This window comes from Nothoprocta perdicaria, unplaced genomic scaffold (assembly GCF_003342845.1).
Source record: "Nothoprocta perdicaria isolate Ctin4 unplaced genomic scaffold, notPer1 scaffold_301, whole genome shotgun sequence".
NCBI classification, from domain to species: Eukaryota; Metazoa; Chordata; class Aves; order Tinamiformes; family Tinamidae; genus Nothoprocta; species Nothoprocta perdicaria.
In genome coordinates, this window is record NW_020455535.1 from 350,992 (window position 1) to 368,310 (window position 17,319).

Sequence of the window (17,319 nt, forward strand, 5' to 3'; positions counted from 1 at the left end):
GTCGCGTTGTTCTTTGGCACGTAATGTCTTCCCTTCTATAAGGGCAGAGCTTCAGTGAGACACTTTTTTGGCAGAAAGCTGAGTCAGATTTCTAGGTTCTCCCTTAAATTCCTTGGCTTTGTTGCTGGAGAACTTCTTTCTTTTGTAAGTGAAATGCACTTAGTGGAATAGCAGACAGCTGCTAAGTAAACATTCATTGGTTTAGGGTAGAGTTTTTATTTTGTTTCAAATAATCTTCTGTTAATCCTGAAGCTGATTTTTATGCTTATGTTCAGGGAAGCTGGTTAAACATAAATGTTCTCCTAACGTTGTTCTTTCAGTGAAAACTACTTGGTGCGGTGGTCGAGCTCTGGACTCCCCAAAGATATAGACAGGTTGCATAACCTTCGAGCAGTGTTCACTGTAAGTGTCTGGGCTGGTTAAGTTTACAAACTTTAAACAACTTGTTTTGTATCACATGAATAATTGAAGAATTTAGCGATTTGTACTTAAAAGTGGGAAATTAGTCTTTGCCAGGGATTACCTGCAGAGGTAGAGAGACATTTTTCATAGGTGACTACTACAAGTACTAAACACACAAGTTTTTCCTCCTTAGTATTTGTGAATCATTAACTTATTAGAAATGATTTGGAGTCTAAACAATTAATTTGTACAGAATTCAAGACGAGGCTCTAAATACTGTTATGAAGATTCTTTTACTGTGAGAATAATTTGTTCTGATGCTAGAGGCTAGTATGACAAAAGCAAATACTAAGCAACAAACTTCTGTCTTCTAAATTAGAACCTGAAAAGCAATTACTGTAAAGTAATCTGAAGGAACTAATGTTTCCTAGGACCTTGGCAGCAAAGACCTGAAAAGAGAGAAAATCAGTTTTGTTTGTCAAATAGTGAGAGTGGGCAGGATGGAGCTGAGGGACAACAACACGAGGAAGCTGACGTCGGGGCTCCGGCGGCCCTTTGGAGTAGCAGGTACCGCTTCTGTGTTGGGTCTGTCTGTGTCCCACCTCGTGGACACACAGAAAGATGTGTGTGAGCAGCTCCTGTGGGATTGTATGAATTAAAATCTGTTGGTGATTTGATCAGATTTTTCACTCTGCTGTTGAATTTCCTGCATCTTTGAAGAATTGCAGTTGGGTAGAGAGATTGCAAAGCTGGCGAAGTGCAAGTCCTTGTGGTGGCTCTTAACAGGCAAGAGTTTGGTGATACAAAGCTATAACTAGCAAAAATTCCTACTCACGTTAATCTATTCTGTTTCTTTGAATATTGAAGCTTTTATTTGAAACTGAACATTATTCTACTCATGATGAGTCTTAAATTGCCTTTTGTGAGTGACTCGTAGTGGAGATGCAGTTACTGTTCCGGGCCCCAGTATATTCCAGCGTGTTCAGAGCCCTTTCTCCTGGGTGTGTGTTTAACTCGGTACACTTTGTTCTCGTTTTCAGTAATGGATGTTACTGACATAATTAATGGAAAAGTCGATGATGAGGACAAACAGCACTTCATTCCATTTCAACCGTAAGTAGGGAACAGTTCAGAGCACGAGCAGATGTGTTATAAAATCTGCTTCTGAAGTTTAATCTTTGGATTGATACAAGTGTTCTGTAGATCTTCAAAGTTTCTTTAAAAAAAAAAAGATTACTTGTGCAATACTTTACTAATATTGCTTCTTGGTATCATTTCCATTATTTACAATAGCAGTAGATCCAGAGAATCATGGTTTTAAGCTCTAAGTTCAAAACATACTTTTCTAAAACTTTATTTGTGTAAAGATACTGGAGAGAGGATGTGTAAGAGGGAGTACTAGTTACGTACTGTGTACTAGTACATAGTTCTATTGCTTGCTCAAGTCTGGCTCAGATGCTAGTGATCAGCAGCGTTACTGGCATCCCCTCTGGGTTATTTCTCTGCAATGAGTAACATTTAATGATATGAGTAACATTTAATGATAACATTTATGCTGTCCTCAGTAGCAGATGAAATTTCATGGCAGGGGCCGCAGTAACTGCGTACAAACAAAGGATAAAAACGTGTAGGATAACTGGAATCTCTGGTCTCTTTAACTCTGTCGTAGGAGACTTCTAGAGAGGCCTGAAGTATTTTGGTTGGCTAAGTCACTTGCTGCTTTGGCAGTATTCAGTTCCATCTGCAGTTTATACATTTTTTGTGGAATATGGAAAGGTAGAAGGGATAAGTTGGATGGTTGCGTGTAAAACACGAATGTCTAGTTTTCCATTGGGTGAAATAGACTGCCATCTGTTCCAAAAGGTAAAGTTACATTACCTAAGTTCCCTGATTAATGTACTAATGGATATCTAGAGGGTTCTAATTAAAAAAGCTTGAAATAATTTAATATCAAGTTAATTTTACTTAGAAAATAGGTCCAATTCAAGATGACTTGTAGTTTGCAAGAGCCGGTAGGGATATGGAGAGAGCTGTAGGGAGTGATGTGTGCCCTGTGTCTGAGGCCATGTGAGTTCTGTATAGCAGTGGCAGAGGGTGTTAAACTTTCTGGTGCTGTTTAGAGGGAAACAAAGGCATTTAGGGAAGTGACTTCCATGATATTTGTTTCTCGCATGGTAAACAATAGCAAGCTAATTTTTTAGTGTGAAAGTGTGTAATGAAAATGAATCTTTGAATCAGACAGGATGCTAATGGAACATCGAGTTTTCTGCTCCGTTAAAACTGATTTATTTTTTCTGGGTATATAAATCAGCTTTTTGAAAAGAGGTACAATGTAATTTTTTTACGACAATATACTTTTGCCTGCAAGATATTTTAATTTATCCCAAGCAGTATGAATGATGTGCAAACATGCAATGAGTACTGGTGTCGTTATTGCTAATGTAGTCTTAGGCTATAGATCTGAGCCACATTTTTCTTCCCCATTTCACGCTCCGCTTCTGTCGTACCACATGCGATTCTGTTTTCATATCTCTGTCTGTTTGTATTCATTCACTAGCCACCAACACAATGGCTGTGACAGCACTTGGCAAGATTACTTAAATGACACTTGACGCCGCTTTTTATTTCTAGACTTCATCTTTTCATTCATCAAAGTTAACAAAATGTTCGGATTATCTGCTTTTCTTGTCCTATGCCATTTCTGTGAGACGTTGAGTAGCTCCCCCTTCAAGCGGTGTGCACTGCTGCTTAATCTGTGATCACGGCAGTGACCCCGAAGGTTTGGCAGGGCTGCCCTGCTCTGTCTCTTTGGAGAACCTGCCCGTGGGGGTGTTCATGGCGTGATGGGGATGCTCAGGTGGGAACCATCCTACCTGCTCGGCAGAGCATCCCTGGCGCCTGTGCGTGCCAGCTCCCCGAGGGAGAAGTCACCACGTAGATCTGCTGTACTTCTCTTTGGTAGATCAGTGTTCTTCTGATTAATGATCTTCCTCTGTCTTTCTTGTTACCTTTCCTGTCCTCTGTCTTGCGTTGACTAATCGATGCTCTTTGTCACAACTATGATACGACCTTTTGTGTTCCCTTCTTACTGTGACTTCTGGTTCTCTGTGACCCTCTGTTTCCTGGTGTTGGTCGTCATGTGCATCCTCCAGGCTAGCGTTGGATGACGCCATTCGACACAAGCAGCTGAACATATCATCCCGTTTTTCACCCAGGGTGGCGGGGGAGAATGATTTCCTTCAGACTGTTATAAACAAAGTGATTGCTGCTAAAGAAGTTAACCACAAGGGCCAGGGTAGGTATTGTTCTTTGTATAACCTTGCACATGAAAATTTCTTATTGCTTAAATTGTGACTTGTGATTATCTTAGTTGGATTCCAGGTGCCTAATGATTCAGTTTTGCTGTTTGATGGCAGAAAATGTACTTGCACTCTGCCTTTTCCATCGCCTCTGTTTCTTTTGCCATTTCCTACTTCCATATTATTCCATTTTATTTTATTTTTCCTCTCCAGTGCAAACATGAAGTTGTCTCTCCTTCCTCTGCCATGTCTATAACTTGGACATCTTATATTTCTGCCATTCCCACATAGTATATTTCTATATTTGAAATTGGCTTTGGTGCCCTTCAGTGCTGCACTTTGGCCGCTGTGCATTGGAGGAAGGGGCTCTCTTTCCCTTCCTGTTTTTCTCCTCCTTTCTGCCGTAAGTAACCCCATTCCCCTGCAGTTGCCCGTCAAGAAGATGAGGGAATTGCTCTCGTCGGAGCTGCTGCTGCTTTGTGCTCCGAGGTGCTGAGGACGGCCCCAGAACAAGACAACCCCTCTGATTACCTTGTCTTACAGCCTGTTAGTGCCGCTGCTCATAACTCAGCGAGTGCTCTGCTGGCGTGGGATTGAGTTTGCTTCCGAAGCCTGTGGTTTTGCATGCAGCACTTCTGGTCTGCGATGCCTCCCCGTTAAAGGGAGTCGTGGGCTAGTTAGTGCTGTATTGCCTTCAGTCCCTTTTTGGTCTGCATTAAGGAACTGATGCAGAATTTCCAGCTAAGGTTTCATATTTTTGAATATCTATGGCACTTGTAGGGTGTAAGAGAACAATAGATAAAAGGGGAAAAATCTCCCTTTTGACTTCTGGTAATTTATAGTAAATAAAATCTTAAATTGTTGAGACCTTAAATTATCTCTTAGCTCAGCAGGAAAATATACATGTACTTTTTCCTATTTTCAGCTGCCAGTGATGTGTATTGTAAGGGGGGAAACTCAGTAAGGTGTCTTTGACTTGTTTCAAACTCTTTCCCTTGGAAAAAGAAAATCCATAAAACCCCCAAACAAACAAATGAGAAGGGCTGCAGCGCAGTTGCTCAGCCCCTCTTTGTAGGTGCAGTTGCTGTTTAATGAAACAGCAGCTGGTGGAACTGTCCCTGGCAGCGAGTCAGCTTTCACAGCCTTTTATAAGATACTTTAATAGAAGAGAAAGTTAGATGCCAAATGTACACATAATGAATGCACAGTTAATTGTGCGTGTAACGGGATAACCCACAATTTGAATGATGATGACTTTTTAAAAATTTTCCTACACTTTATTTCTGGAGTTTTTTTTCCCTGAGAATTGCTGCTACAAATTTCATGCTTAAACTTAGTTGCTTGTCAGCTTTCTCAGCTGGGTGGGAACCTGTCCGTTTGCTGCTGCATCTCTTGCTGGTGCAGCAGGCTGCTGCTTGCTGGCAGCCAGTGGCATCTTCGGGCACCTTCTGGTAGTCAAAGTGCAGATGTGCTGCAGGGATAAATCTGCTTTTCTGAGTTTAGTGCAGTTAAGCTAAAGCCACTTATCGGAGGGTAGGATGAATTAATCCAGGGTTGGATTAATTAATTATCAAGTGTTGGTTGTGTCTTGATTGGTAACTTGATATTACCTAGCTTTTTAATTTCTTCAGTTCCTCCAGCCTAACCAATGTAGCCACTTGTCGTCTTTCCTCTGGAAGATAAAACGCTTCATTAGGAAGCACCCCCGAACATCAGAGCTTGGATACAGGCTCGAGGCAATCCTGTTAATGGCTTAACAGCCTTATTTCTCCAAAGCTTTTGTGTAGACCTCAGTGCTAGGAAAGCTTATTGCTGAAAACCCTGCGAGGAAGAGCGATCCTTCTAGATCTGTTCCTGCCTCACCTAAAGCAAATATCTTTGTAAATATTTTTCTTTAATAATGAGAGGAAAAACACAAGTTTAATTGTTGTGTTCTTTACAACAGGTCTGTGGGTGACTTTGAAACTTCTTCCAGGAGATATCCATCAGATTAGAAAAGAGTTTCCACATTTAGTGGATCGCTCCACAGCTGTGGCTCGGAAAATGGGCTTTCCTGAGATTATTATGCCTGGTAAGTATAAATTGGTGAGTTGGGAACCTAGCAAGAAGAATTGTTTTCATAACAGTTAAAATAAAGGGGATAACCTGAATTAAATACCTTCAACAGCTTCATTTTGTCAACAAGGTATTTTTATTCTGGATGACTTCTTTAAAAAGATAGATTTGTATAAAAGTTAAATGCACAAGAACCTTGTGCTGTGTCAGTACGCATAGGGGAGTTTTGGTAAGTGCATACTTCATTTGTTACCTGTTTTTAAAATTCTGACTCTCTTGTGGCTGAATCTTCTCAGTGACTGGTAAAAATTCTGCAGGAAATGGGGGAAAGTGTATGTTTAAGTGAACAGCTAAATGGATTGAGCATTCCCTGCGAGTGTGTGAATTGTGTGCCCAAGAGCAGGGAGCTGTTGTGTTGAATTAACTTTGTTGGCTTTTAACCTGCTTCAAATACCAGCACGTACGGGAGCTCTGGGGGTGGGTGGATAAAAACAACAAGGTCTGATGTACGTTGGAGAAGCCTCATCAAAGGATCCAGTCTCATTTAATCTACTTCATGTTGTTTTGCTTAGCAAGGACTTATGTAAAATGTCTTCTGCACTGAAGCAAAACCAGGAGGCGGGTTAGATGGTTGGAGAGTATAGCTTGGTTTAAAGATATGAAAGTGTCTTAAGATTGCACTAGACTGGGATAATAGTTTGAAAGTGAGCAGTCAGTGTGTGTATATATTCACATGCACGCATATATGTATAGAAATGCGTATGTTTCTTTTTGTGGGCATTCAGTTCTGATAGTTATTTGCAATAAACAACTTAGCACATTTCAAAACGGAAACAACTTCATCCGATACTTCCAAAAAGCATCCTGAGGTCCAGTTCTCCCTGCAGTGTCTAACTGCATTTCTCTTGGTTTTTATCCAATGTGGTGCAAGTGCCCCAACATCTCTGCTTGGTATGAGAGTATGTGGCACACAGATCATCTGGCTCATTAAATTGCTGAAAATCACCTATTTCCATGCTTTGCATTTCAGCTGAACGATGATATAGAGCATTTTAAGACATAAAACTAGATATAAGCCATCCTTGTGGTGCCCCAAGGAGCGAAATTATCAAGCCACCTCCCAGCTTAAATATGTGTCGATTGTTAAATATGTATATATTTATTAAATCATAAGGAACCAGTTGTAAATCTGCTGAGATGTTTTAGGAGTAATAGGGTATTTATTGTTAATAATGACATGACGTTCGTTCCCCTTTAGAAATATTTTTTTGTCTCTTGATTCATCTTATCTTACTACAGTGTGTTTTGATAGATCAAATCTTAAAAGTCTTAGCCCAACTTTAGCTAAAGGTACCTTTTCTTCAGTCCTGTTTAGTTTTCATGTTCAGGATGATGTGGCTTTTTAATGCTTTGCTATATACATGTGTGATCGTCTTCAACAGCATTGTCCTTGTTTCCCTTGTAGGTGATGTTCGTAATGATATCTACGTAACGCTGGTTCAGGGCGATTTTGACAAGGGCAGTAAAACAACAGCAAAGAATGTAGAAGTTACAGTGTCTGTTTACGATGAAGATGGCAAAAGATTAGAGGTATTAACTGAGACGACTTCTGTGGGGTTACTGTGGGTAATTTTTCCTCTCTGAACTTTTAATGTGCTTTGGTTTGAGCCTTTTCCATGTCTTTTCAGATATTTATTGGCATAGGTCCTTTTATTTACTTGGATTTGCAACAAAATTTTGCAATTTGTTGAAAATAAATAGGTTTTGTGTTACTAACATATGCTGTTTGATATTCTTTCTAAGAGGATCTGTGAGCCTGGGCTGTTCTTTGACCTGCTTGCTGATTTTCTTTATTGTGAGAGCGGAGTTTGAGGCAGCTGTGAACACTTTCTCTTTTCTCTTTGCTTTCAAGAGTGTTATTTTTCCTGGTGCTGGTGATGAAGCCATCTCGGAGTACAAGTCAGTAATATACTACCAAGTAAAGCAGCCTCGCTGGTTTGAGACTGTAAAGGTATATAATGTTGCATTAACTTCCTGGGCTAGTGTGAACTGAATATAGATTACAGTAGGAGGTTTTGAAACACAAAAATGGGAATATTAATGACTGGCTGTGTTAAGGAACAGGTAACTAAGGAAAATAGATTTGGCTTTTGCATAAAGCATTTCTTCCTTTTTGACAAGGAAGACTATGGGGACATTCAAATATCTGTTTAGAAATAGGATGACCTTATTTCCTAGACAGTGGCAAGATGATATGGTTAAATTGCCAGTATGATGAAGCCATCAGGGCTTTGGAATCAGCTTTAAGCTTACTAAATAAACTGGAGTGCTCAAGGATCATGCAGACGATGTAAAACTGGCTTTCAGTGCAGGTAGAGGAAACCTGATGGTGACAGCAGCTGTTTGAAGGTGCAGTACTCACTGCTTTCCTTTTTTCCCTCCTCCTGTTCCCCTTTCCCGCTGTGTGAAGGTTGCTATCCCTATTGAAGACGTGAACCGCAGTCACCTAAGGTTCACGTTCCGTCACAGATCGTCCCAGGACTGTAAGTACCGCGGCCTTTCCGTGGCAGCTCTCGTCAGAGGCCAGTGCTAAAATAATGAAATGAATGGGCATAAACTTCCTAGCTTGTAATTTACTACTCTAATTGCTTTTAGTGTCGGGATAAGGTGTGTATTTTTCCTGCTTATTTTCCATTATGATCTGTGCTTCTTTTTGTTTTACGATTTCTTTCTACCTCTTAAACTTTGGCATCATCTCTTTCCTGAACAACCAGTTCTCCAAGTCAGATAGGAGGGTGAGTGAATAAAACTGTTCAGTTACCACGGGAAAAGGCTGGGTTGTTGCATACCCGATAGGCAGGGCGAGCGGGGAAGTAGGAAAGGAGCTGGGCAGTTCTGTGTGTAAGAAAGGGCTCCAAAGAGAGGTTACAGGAGGCTGAACATCACGAGATGCTGCCCTAGCGATTGAGTGACTTGGTTCCTACCTCTGGTTCTGACATTCACTTGTGATTTGGTTTGAAGTAATTTTGATCTAAAAGGTATTTAAGAGATTGTAGTTCACTTTGCCTTTCTTGTAATGTGTCTGGCAGCTGAGAACCTGAGTTGCTAAGGATCAAATCAAGACAGTGATTTTTTTTTTAATTTTTTTCAATTGTTTTATTAGCACTGTTTGGGAGTCTTGCCTATTTTACAGTGATAATGCTCATTCCATATAGCCATTACACTGCAGTTGTCTTTGGTATGAATGCCTTTCTGAATGCCTTTCAATCTGCAGCAAAAGTTTTGCTGTAAAATAAGTGTTTATCAAATGTCTGCTGGGTGGATTTTAAGGTGTCATGCTTGTAACAAATCACACCTGCATATATTTCATAGTAGTTATTTAAAGTTGCACGTTTCTAAATTGGCCATTAATAAATGACTAAACCATTCATTAAGTGACTTACTTTCACTAGCAACTCTCAAGTTCTTATACTTTTTTTTCAAACTTTTATTTTCAATCTTGCATCTAGAAGACACTCTCCAAACTTCTTCTACCCTGTTCTCCCTCTGAGACTCTTTCCTGCAGTTGTGTACTTGCAGGGTATCTGCTTTGAGTTATGAGTGGAATATTTGTACTAAATACTTAACTATTTGTTTATTTTTAACAGCCAAAGATAAATCTGAGAAAATATTTGCCTTAGCATTTGTGAAGCTCATGAGATACGATGGAACAACTTTGAGGGATGGAGAACATGACCTTATAGTTTATAAGGTAGAATTTTGAGCTATTTAAGTCTTCTCGTAATAGCCAGAGAAGAGTGTGAGCGTTATCTACTTTCTGTGAATTACTTTGTTATACATGAATTTCATTGCGACTGCACAGAAAAATATATTATGGAATATTATATTAGATCAAGCAGCTAAATACACCAAGAGCAGAGTAATTTGTATTTGGCAAATTGATGGCTAGATTCTGAATATGATTTTCTGGGAAGTTTTAATGGTTGAAAAGAAAATTTTATTGACAGTACTTTTACATGTTCTTAATTGTGTATTGTATTGCACTTACAACCCTGCTGCAGGCAGAAGCAAAGAAGCTGGAAGATGCCTCTACATATCTAAGCCTGCCATCCACTAAGATAGAGTTGGAAGAAAAGGGACACTCAACTACAGGGAAGAGCATGCAGAACCTGGGGAGCTGCACCATCAGCAAGGACTCCTTCCAGATTTCCACTCTAGTTTGTTCAACAAAACTTACACAGAATGGTAAGTTCCTGAGACTGCCGAGCTTCTGTCTCTCTCAATTTGAGCCTAGATGTGTGTTGGCTTTTCTGCCCTTTCTGTCCTCCTTCCCTCGCATGGGCCTGTCGCTTGTGAGCTGTGGAGTGTTGGGTGAATTGTCTGGGCATGATGCAAGCAAGAGCTGAGAGCGTCCCAGACGGATAGCTGGGAAAACCAGAGTTTGTGGCGGCCACCAAAGCCCCTTCTGCAGAGGCTGTCCAGGGACTAGCTCTGTGTGCTCTCAGTTGCTGTGAAGAGCTGCCCGTGGGAGTGGGTCATGAAGGCCTGTGAGGTCCTGGAGGGAAAGGGGTCACTCCAGGATGGATCACAGATCACAGGGGCCTGGGGAATCCCAACACACAGGCCTGGAGCACCCTGGAATGAGGGCAGCTGTCGCACGTGGCCGTTTGGTGGCTCCTGTGTGTGGCTGTGCCCCAAGGGCTGCCCGCTTGGCTCACCCGGCTTCCCAGTCACCCCCCAGCTTCCCTGCAGTCTGCTCAGCAGTATCCAGCAAAGCACATTTAGGGATTTCGTATTCAGAGCACATTAGATTCACTGCAGTCTGGCAGGCTCATTGCCTGAGAGGACGCTTAGCGAAAATTCAGAAATAATTTGGGGATTCCGCTGCAAATACGGAATCGCATCTTGGCAGTAAAGCAGCGAGTTTGTGCTTGGTGCAACACGGAGGCAGGCGGGGGAACCAAGCTGCTCACTGCTTTTTGTTTGTCACTGGGATTATTAGGGCTTTTCCCCCAGAGTCTTCTAATGTTTATTAGTATTTAGAAATACCTCCTTGTGATCAATATATTGGCTTTGCTTTCACAGAAGAAATGTTACTAAAATTAAGACAAGAGGAAGCAATGTGGTTTTGTGTAATTTGCAGTTAATTTGCTTTGGACTTCTGATCTTCACTTAATGTTGCTGATGGTTACATGGTCTGTGAAACTTCTAGAGGTGAATCTTTCAAAGTATTGTGTTTTAGAATTGGTTTAAATTTGTTTTCTGTAGTTTTGAAAGTATATTAGTAAATTGTAGATTTTTCTGCATGTACGGCCTGTCCTTTCATATGTAAGTTCTTTGGGTACTCACTTATTTCCATTCTTTAAGAACAGTAGCCTATAAATGTTGCTCTTTGCTTCTTTGTGTTGTGTTTTGTGCTTGTGTGCAAGCTTGTGTAACACTTGGTAAGTGTGTTGTAGAAAAGTTGGTTTAATTGTGCAATGACCAGATTAATAAGTAAAGAACAAGCTAGCCTATATATGACGTGACAATTTTGGTGCTGCATTGGCATAAAAATGAAGGTGACGTGAATACAAAATTAGCGTAGAACAATTCATGAAAAGAAGAAAAGCAAATGTTTAAACTCGAGAGGAAAGGTTACTTCAAAGACAAGACCATTGGAGTTAGAGTGGAAAAAATATCTGAGCTTTGAGAAGTTTCAACATCTGCATATGGAAACTTCTGCATGTGAGTGAAGGGCCTAACTGTGAGGTGGGTCTGCTTATTTTCAATAAGAAACTCAAGAAATAAAATAAAACTTTCATATCTGTTAGATACCACATACAATTGCAAGTTACCTTGATCCAAATAAGATCAAAACTGATGAAGGCAGCTTGTTTTGATTTGGGGCATTACTCGGAGTCCTCAACTGAGTGATTATTAGGAATTATGCAATGGAGAACTGCAGTCGTTTTCCATGGAAAATAACCATGTTTCTTCTGTGAAACCAAAGATACTGGGGAAATGTACGGCAGCTGTGCTGGTCTCTATTACAGAATAAATTCCTCTCTGCAGCTGCAGGGCTTCATAAGCATTTGATTGAGTGTCTGATTAAAACACCTGAGGATGTTGGCTGGGGGAAGGCATTTCCCATTACTCGTTAGCCTGGGTAGAGCTCACCTAAATTAATCTTATTTTTAGGGGTGGGAGGAGTGGTTAAGCACACTTGTAATCTGGTGGCTAAATTGAAAGGTGGTTTTTAAAATGTCTTTCTCTTTGGGCTCTTTTGCTGAGGACGACTCGCAGAGGTTATTCTGTGTTATTCTGAAGGAGACCTCTAAGGAGGCTGGATTAGCTAAGGCAGGCAGAGCTTGGGGTTCAGGGTTCTGCAAACCATGTAGCATCTCCGGTAGTGCTTGTGTGGGTGTGAAATGTGGGTACTCTGATGTGGTCGTTAATATCTCCAGGCTTGCTTTCAGATGAAACACAGCAGTGAGTTGGCACGTGGGAGGTTGTCCTTGAAGGGCTCTGCAAAGTGGTGCTCTCTTTCTTCCAGGACTACTAAAAGAGGGAACTTATTTTCTCTGTTCCCTATTTATCACTGACCGCTGAAGCGATACGAGCTCAGAAGTGGGAGTTATAAGTTGGGGACAGGACCATTCTGGATTGATTTGTTTCATGATCTGAGCTGATTTGTGTCCTCGCTGTCCAGCACTTGGAAGCTCTCAAGGAATCTGGATCCGATGAGTTATTAAGCAGGCAGCTTCCCACTGAATTAGCCTGGTTTGCAAGGAGTTTCCTGGTGTTTTTCTTACGTTGCTCCCACTTCATTCAGTGATAGCAAAGAAGCTGGAAACAGGAATGCTCAGACAACCCTAGCCCTACAGATACCGCTGTGTTGGTGTCTGACTAATTTCATTTTAGCGTCTTTCTCTCAACCCTACCGTTGTGTACAACAAAATGAAACTGAAGGATCGGGCTTCCTTGGCCTAGATTTTAATGCTGACTTGCCAAAAGCAGAAAAGCTTTCTTGAAAGCCTTTCAAAATGCTTTCCTGATAGAAATATCGTACTTGACTTTTGCAGTGTAGGATGTATGGTAGAAATATGCTGTTGTCCAGTAAAAATGGCGGCCTGTGGAAATAAAGGTTTTATTTGTCCTGAGGGTTGTTGTGGTATTTGAGGGGAAGTAACTGTCCTGCATGTGATGATTGTTTCTCTTATTCCTAGTTGACCTCTTGGGACTCCTGAAATGGCGATCAAATACGAATCTGCTGCAGCAAAATTTGAAGCAGTTGATGAAAGTTGATGGTGGCGAAGTGGTTAAGGTAATAAATTAACTCCTTTAAAAACAACTTTGATACTGTAATTTTGCTGAATTCTGCGTTTCAAAGTTTTCCTTCCTCCCTAAGCTCTCTGCTCACATACATGTGAAACCCTGACCAGGTGTGTGTCAGCCTTCGCTATGTTAAACTCCATCTCCCTCCTCAAAGGAAACTTCAGATATGGAGTGCTCTTACACAGATGTACGGTGTAATTTTCTAAAAATATAGGGCTTTTTTTAGCAATTCAGGGTTTTTATATATAAATATATAGTGGCAAAAGTGGTTGTAAGGATAAAACATCATAGAATTATTACATAACATTGAATGCATTTTTAGGTGTGTATATCTTTAGGTGTGCTACCTATATATACATGTGTGTATATTTATATGTATAAAAATCTCCTGAAAGATTTAGCTGAGCCAAATTATTTACATTCACTAAGGCCATAAGGTCAGTGAGTAACTGTAGTGACCTACATAAAGGGAGACTTATTTGTGGAAAGGAGTAGGCTGAGACTTTACTGAGTGTGTTGTGCTAAATAAAATCTAATAACGTGTCAAGAGATGTAATGTACTGGGGACAGATGACCCTTAAGGGCCTGTAGTTCTTTTTGACTTGATTTGGATTTTAATTTGTTTAATAGAAGCGTAATGAATGCCTCATCTTGAAGGAGCTTGAAACATCTGAGACCGCTGACACATCCCTTATTCATAGGGAGGTGCAATTAGCATCTTGCACATGGCTGGCTTCTCAGGAAGCTTCTATTTACTGCTGTTTTTCTGGGGATCATTTGGTAGCTAAAAACGCATCCCTGACACTTCTCACGGGCACTGTCGTAGTGCTGCCACTTGGAATTTGCACCAGTCTCCAAAGGACATCAAGGAATCCATAGCAGGTGACTGTTGCTGGGTGTCTGTGACTTCAGAAGCGTCACCAGATGCGGCACAAACAAGGCTTAGCTAAATTCCTTTAGGATGAGGTGTTCTGCTTCCCTCTCCGGGTAGCAGAAACCCCACGAAATCTTAGGCTTGTTTCTTCCCAGTCATCCTTTATGTAGGAATTGGAGAAAAAGTTAATTTGTGCTCCCAGTGGAAGACTCGACATTTAATATTGCTCTTCTCACTGTTTTCATTCATGTATTTAGAAGACCCCTGTTTACTTTATCTGCTACAGTAATATTCAGAAAGTGTTTCTGTACAGACTGCTTCACACATGAGTAATACCTGCTCTGTAACTGTTCCTTTCTGTTCTTTCAGCTCTTCCTCCTTCATATGTATATCATGAAAAGTACATATTTGAATAAAATATATTCACATTTCTTTCAAATGACTTCATTTGTGACTAAGAAGAGGTCAGACAAGATACTTGCTCCAGTTATGTCAGTAGCATACGGAAACTGTAAATGTTATATTCCTTGAATGGAGGCTTGGACTTGAACATTTGTGCATATTTGTGCATATGATCAGTGAGGCTGGATGATGTAGATCCATAGCCTGGTTAGTCCTCCAGCATCCTGCCCGGGAGAGGTTGTCCCGTGTCTCTTTGCAGTGACGTGTGCTCCTTGCTTTGTGTTGCAATCTCCTCTGCTTTGGACTATTTTTCTAGTTTGAGTCCTGGTAAACATGCTTAAAGTTTTCCATTATAATATGAACCTTGTCAGTGGAAATCTGCATATGATGGCCAACTGTGATGTAGAGCCTTAGTCATGGCCCAGGCATGCATGGGCTGTTGCCCTTCTCAAATGTACTTGGCCAGGCTGAGTTTTGGAACTATCAGCATTTCTTCTCTTCAAGCAAGATAGAAATTTCTCCTGTCAGTGCTCAGAACCATGCTTTGCTCCTTCCCTAGGCAAGTTAATGATTAGTGTTAATGGTTTGTACTTCAGTACAAATTGCAGGTGTCCCAGATGCCCTTTAATTAAACGAATGGCTGGCAAGATGTCTGTCACTCTCTTCTCATGTCAAGTCCTATAGTGAAGCTACGACATAGCTCTCCTGCAGAGCTCTAGTCTGCTGGTGTGATGAGTTGGCTACGAGCATTTTGGCATCTCCTTTTCATCTTCAGAGATTAGTAGCATGGACTCCACATTCGCTTGTTTTGAGGACCATTTGAGGACCATTTGACATTCACCAGTGTTTAGTGAACTGCTAAATGAAATTCATGAGCCTGAACTCTGAGTTCAGTAAATAGTCCACATAATCATATTTAGTCTAATTGACTCTTTGTGTACATGCCTTTTCAAGAGGGAAGGTGGAAATTTAAGTTTTTTCTATCACTCTCACGATGTAGGTAATTTTCTATGGTTGTAATCTTTGGGAGCATTTGCCTAATGCCTGTTCAGACATTCCTGCCTTGCCTAGTCTGCAAGACAAAAAAAAACTTGAGTAAGTAAACTAGTGAGTTTACCGTAACAACACCCACTGAGCCCCCCTCTCCCTAAAGCCAACGCCACCCACCTGTGGCAGCGAACCATCCATCCATCCTCATTCTGTCCTGGAGGAGCCCATGCTTTTGTCCTTTGACAGAAGAAAAGGCCCAGATATGCAGTTCCCGGCTGGTAAAAGCAACGGTGTTAACGAGCCTCTCCAGTCTGTGCATGTGCTACCCGCTGTCCCTGGGAAGAAATCCTGTATTTAAATGCACAAAACTGCTTTTGTGGCTCTGCCTGGCTTGGGTCCCCAACACTAATCTGGCTTTACCTTCCCGTTGTACAGACCAGGGTGTGCAGCCAACTGGCCAGAGAAGAGTCTTCTCCCTGACAGTGCTAGAGGCCAGGAGGTTGGGGCTGGGGCAGGAGGTCCTGTGTCCCATCCCTCCCCAGGCCTGCGTGGAGGTTGGACCTTGAGCTGCGGATGAGTCCATGCAGCCAGGAGATGCTGCCTGCTGTGTGTCTGGTCCTGTTCACCTGGCAGCTACTGGGGATGACTTGATGGTTTTTGTTTGTTTTGGCATGAGACTGAGTTGCTTGTCTGTTCCGTGCCCTGAAACAAGTTCTCCAAATTTGCATGATCCTGTTAACTGTACATTGATAATGAATCTTGAAATATTTTTGTTCATTTGCTAAACTAAACTTTTGTTCAGGTGCCAAGTGTGATTTTCCTTTTTTACTCTTTTTGGGTGTATATATAATGCATAGATAATAAACTAAAAAGTAATTCATTGGGGGGAAAAAAGCCTTTTTCCAGCTGACTTTTAAAATATTTGTTATGTGAAAAGTATAAGTGAAAGCAAACTGCTCTAGGTATACGCGAAATTGGAATTTCTTTTTTCCCTTTAAAATATTGACTTTGAGTATTTATTTGCAGTTTCTCCAAGACACATTGGATGCACTTTTTAACATAATGATGGAGAACTCGGAGAGTGAGACGTTTGACACGTTAGTGTTTGATGCTCTGGTAAGTTTGTTTCGCTGTGGAGGGACTAGTCTGAGATACTGTGATGACTTGATGAATCAATATGGTGTTCTTATCTGATGAGATCTGATTTGTTAATTTAGCTTAATGTGTGGAAGGTAGTTAATACATTGAAAAGTTCAGTTGGACTTGTGTCGTCCTCTCCGTAAGGACAGAAAAAAATGAAGTTCATGTGTCTTAGGGGATATGGGGCATTTCTAAAACTGTGTGTGCATGTCAAGACAAACTTTTCCTGTTAAGAACAGAAAATTTTCACAGGAAAGGATAAGATAGAAATGTTGGGAGAATAACTAAACCCCAAAGTCTCCACCTGCTTTTAATGCTTATCTGAAAGCAATGACTGCTGAATGTAGAGAACTAAAGATTTTTTTGAGGCTAATGTAACAATTACGCTCATTTTTCAGGTATTTATCATTGGACTGATTGCTGACAGAAAATTTCAACACTTTAACCCTGTATTGGAAACCTACATTAAGAAGCATTTCAGCGCTACATTGGCCTACACGTAAGCTTTAAAACTATTTTTTTCTTCCCTAATAGGAGTCTAATGTGGTTCTCTGCCCATCCCCTAATATTATATTCACTTAGTAGTTTAAATAGGAATTTGTGTTTGTCCGTGTATTCTAAAGGCAGGAAGCTATTAGAAGAAGATTAAGTACAGTGTTTCTTTCTCTTCTGAAACAAGAGCTTTACCTTGGTGCCCATGGAAAGCTTTATTCTTTTTATAATTTTAAAGGAAATGATGATTTGGCTTATGAATATTCATGTTTTTTTTTATTCTCATAAAAATAGTGAAGTAAGAAACAGCAATCATACTTGAGAATTACCCACCAGTACTTCAGTGAG

The 17,319-nt window shown here is 40.8% G+C and overlaps 1 protein-coding gene across 1 annotated transcript in view; it reads left to right on the plus strand.

The window, feature by feature from the left end:
* The window catches only part of DOCK1 (dedicator of cytokinesis 1), a 201,858-nt gene that overhangs the window by 29,105 nt on the left and 155,434 nt on the right, over positions 1 to 17,319 (plus strand). Inside the window, exons 9-21 of the mRNA XM_026042441.1 lie at positions 321 to 402; positions 834 to 969; positions 1,443 to 1,515; positions 3,555 to 3,697; positions 5,647 to 5,772; positions 7,222 to 7,346; positions 7,669 to 7,767; positions 8,227 to 8,299; positions 9,404 to 9,507; positions 9,818 to 10,001; positions 12,965 to 13,062; positions 16,366 to 16,455; positions 16,878 to 16,978. Of these exons, the coding sequence (XP_025898226.1) occupies positions 321 to 402; positions 834 to 969; positions 1,443 to 1,515; positions 3,555 to 3,697; positions 5,647 to 5,772; positions 7,222 to 7,346; positions 7,669 to 7,767; positions 8,227 to 8,299; positions 9,404 to 9,507; positions 9,818 to 10,001; positions 12,965 to 13,062; positions 16,366 to 16,455; positions 16,878 to 16,978 (1,434 nt within the window). The remainder of the gene's footprint in view (positions 1 to 320; positions 403 to 833; positions 970 to 1,442; positions 1,516 to 3,554; positions 3,698 to 5,646; positions 5,773 to 7,221; positions 7,347 to 7,668; positions 7,768 to 8,226; positions 8,300 to 9,403; positions 9,508 to 9,817; positions 10,002 to 12,964; positions 13,063 to 16,365; positions 16,456 to 16,877; positions 16,979 to 17,319) is intronic.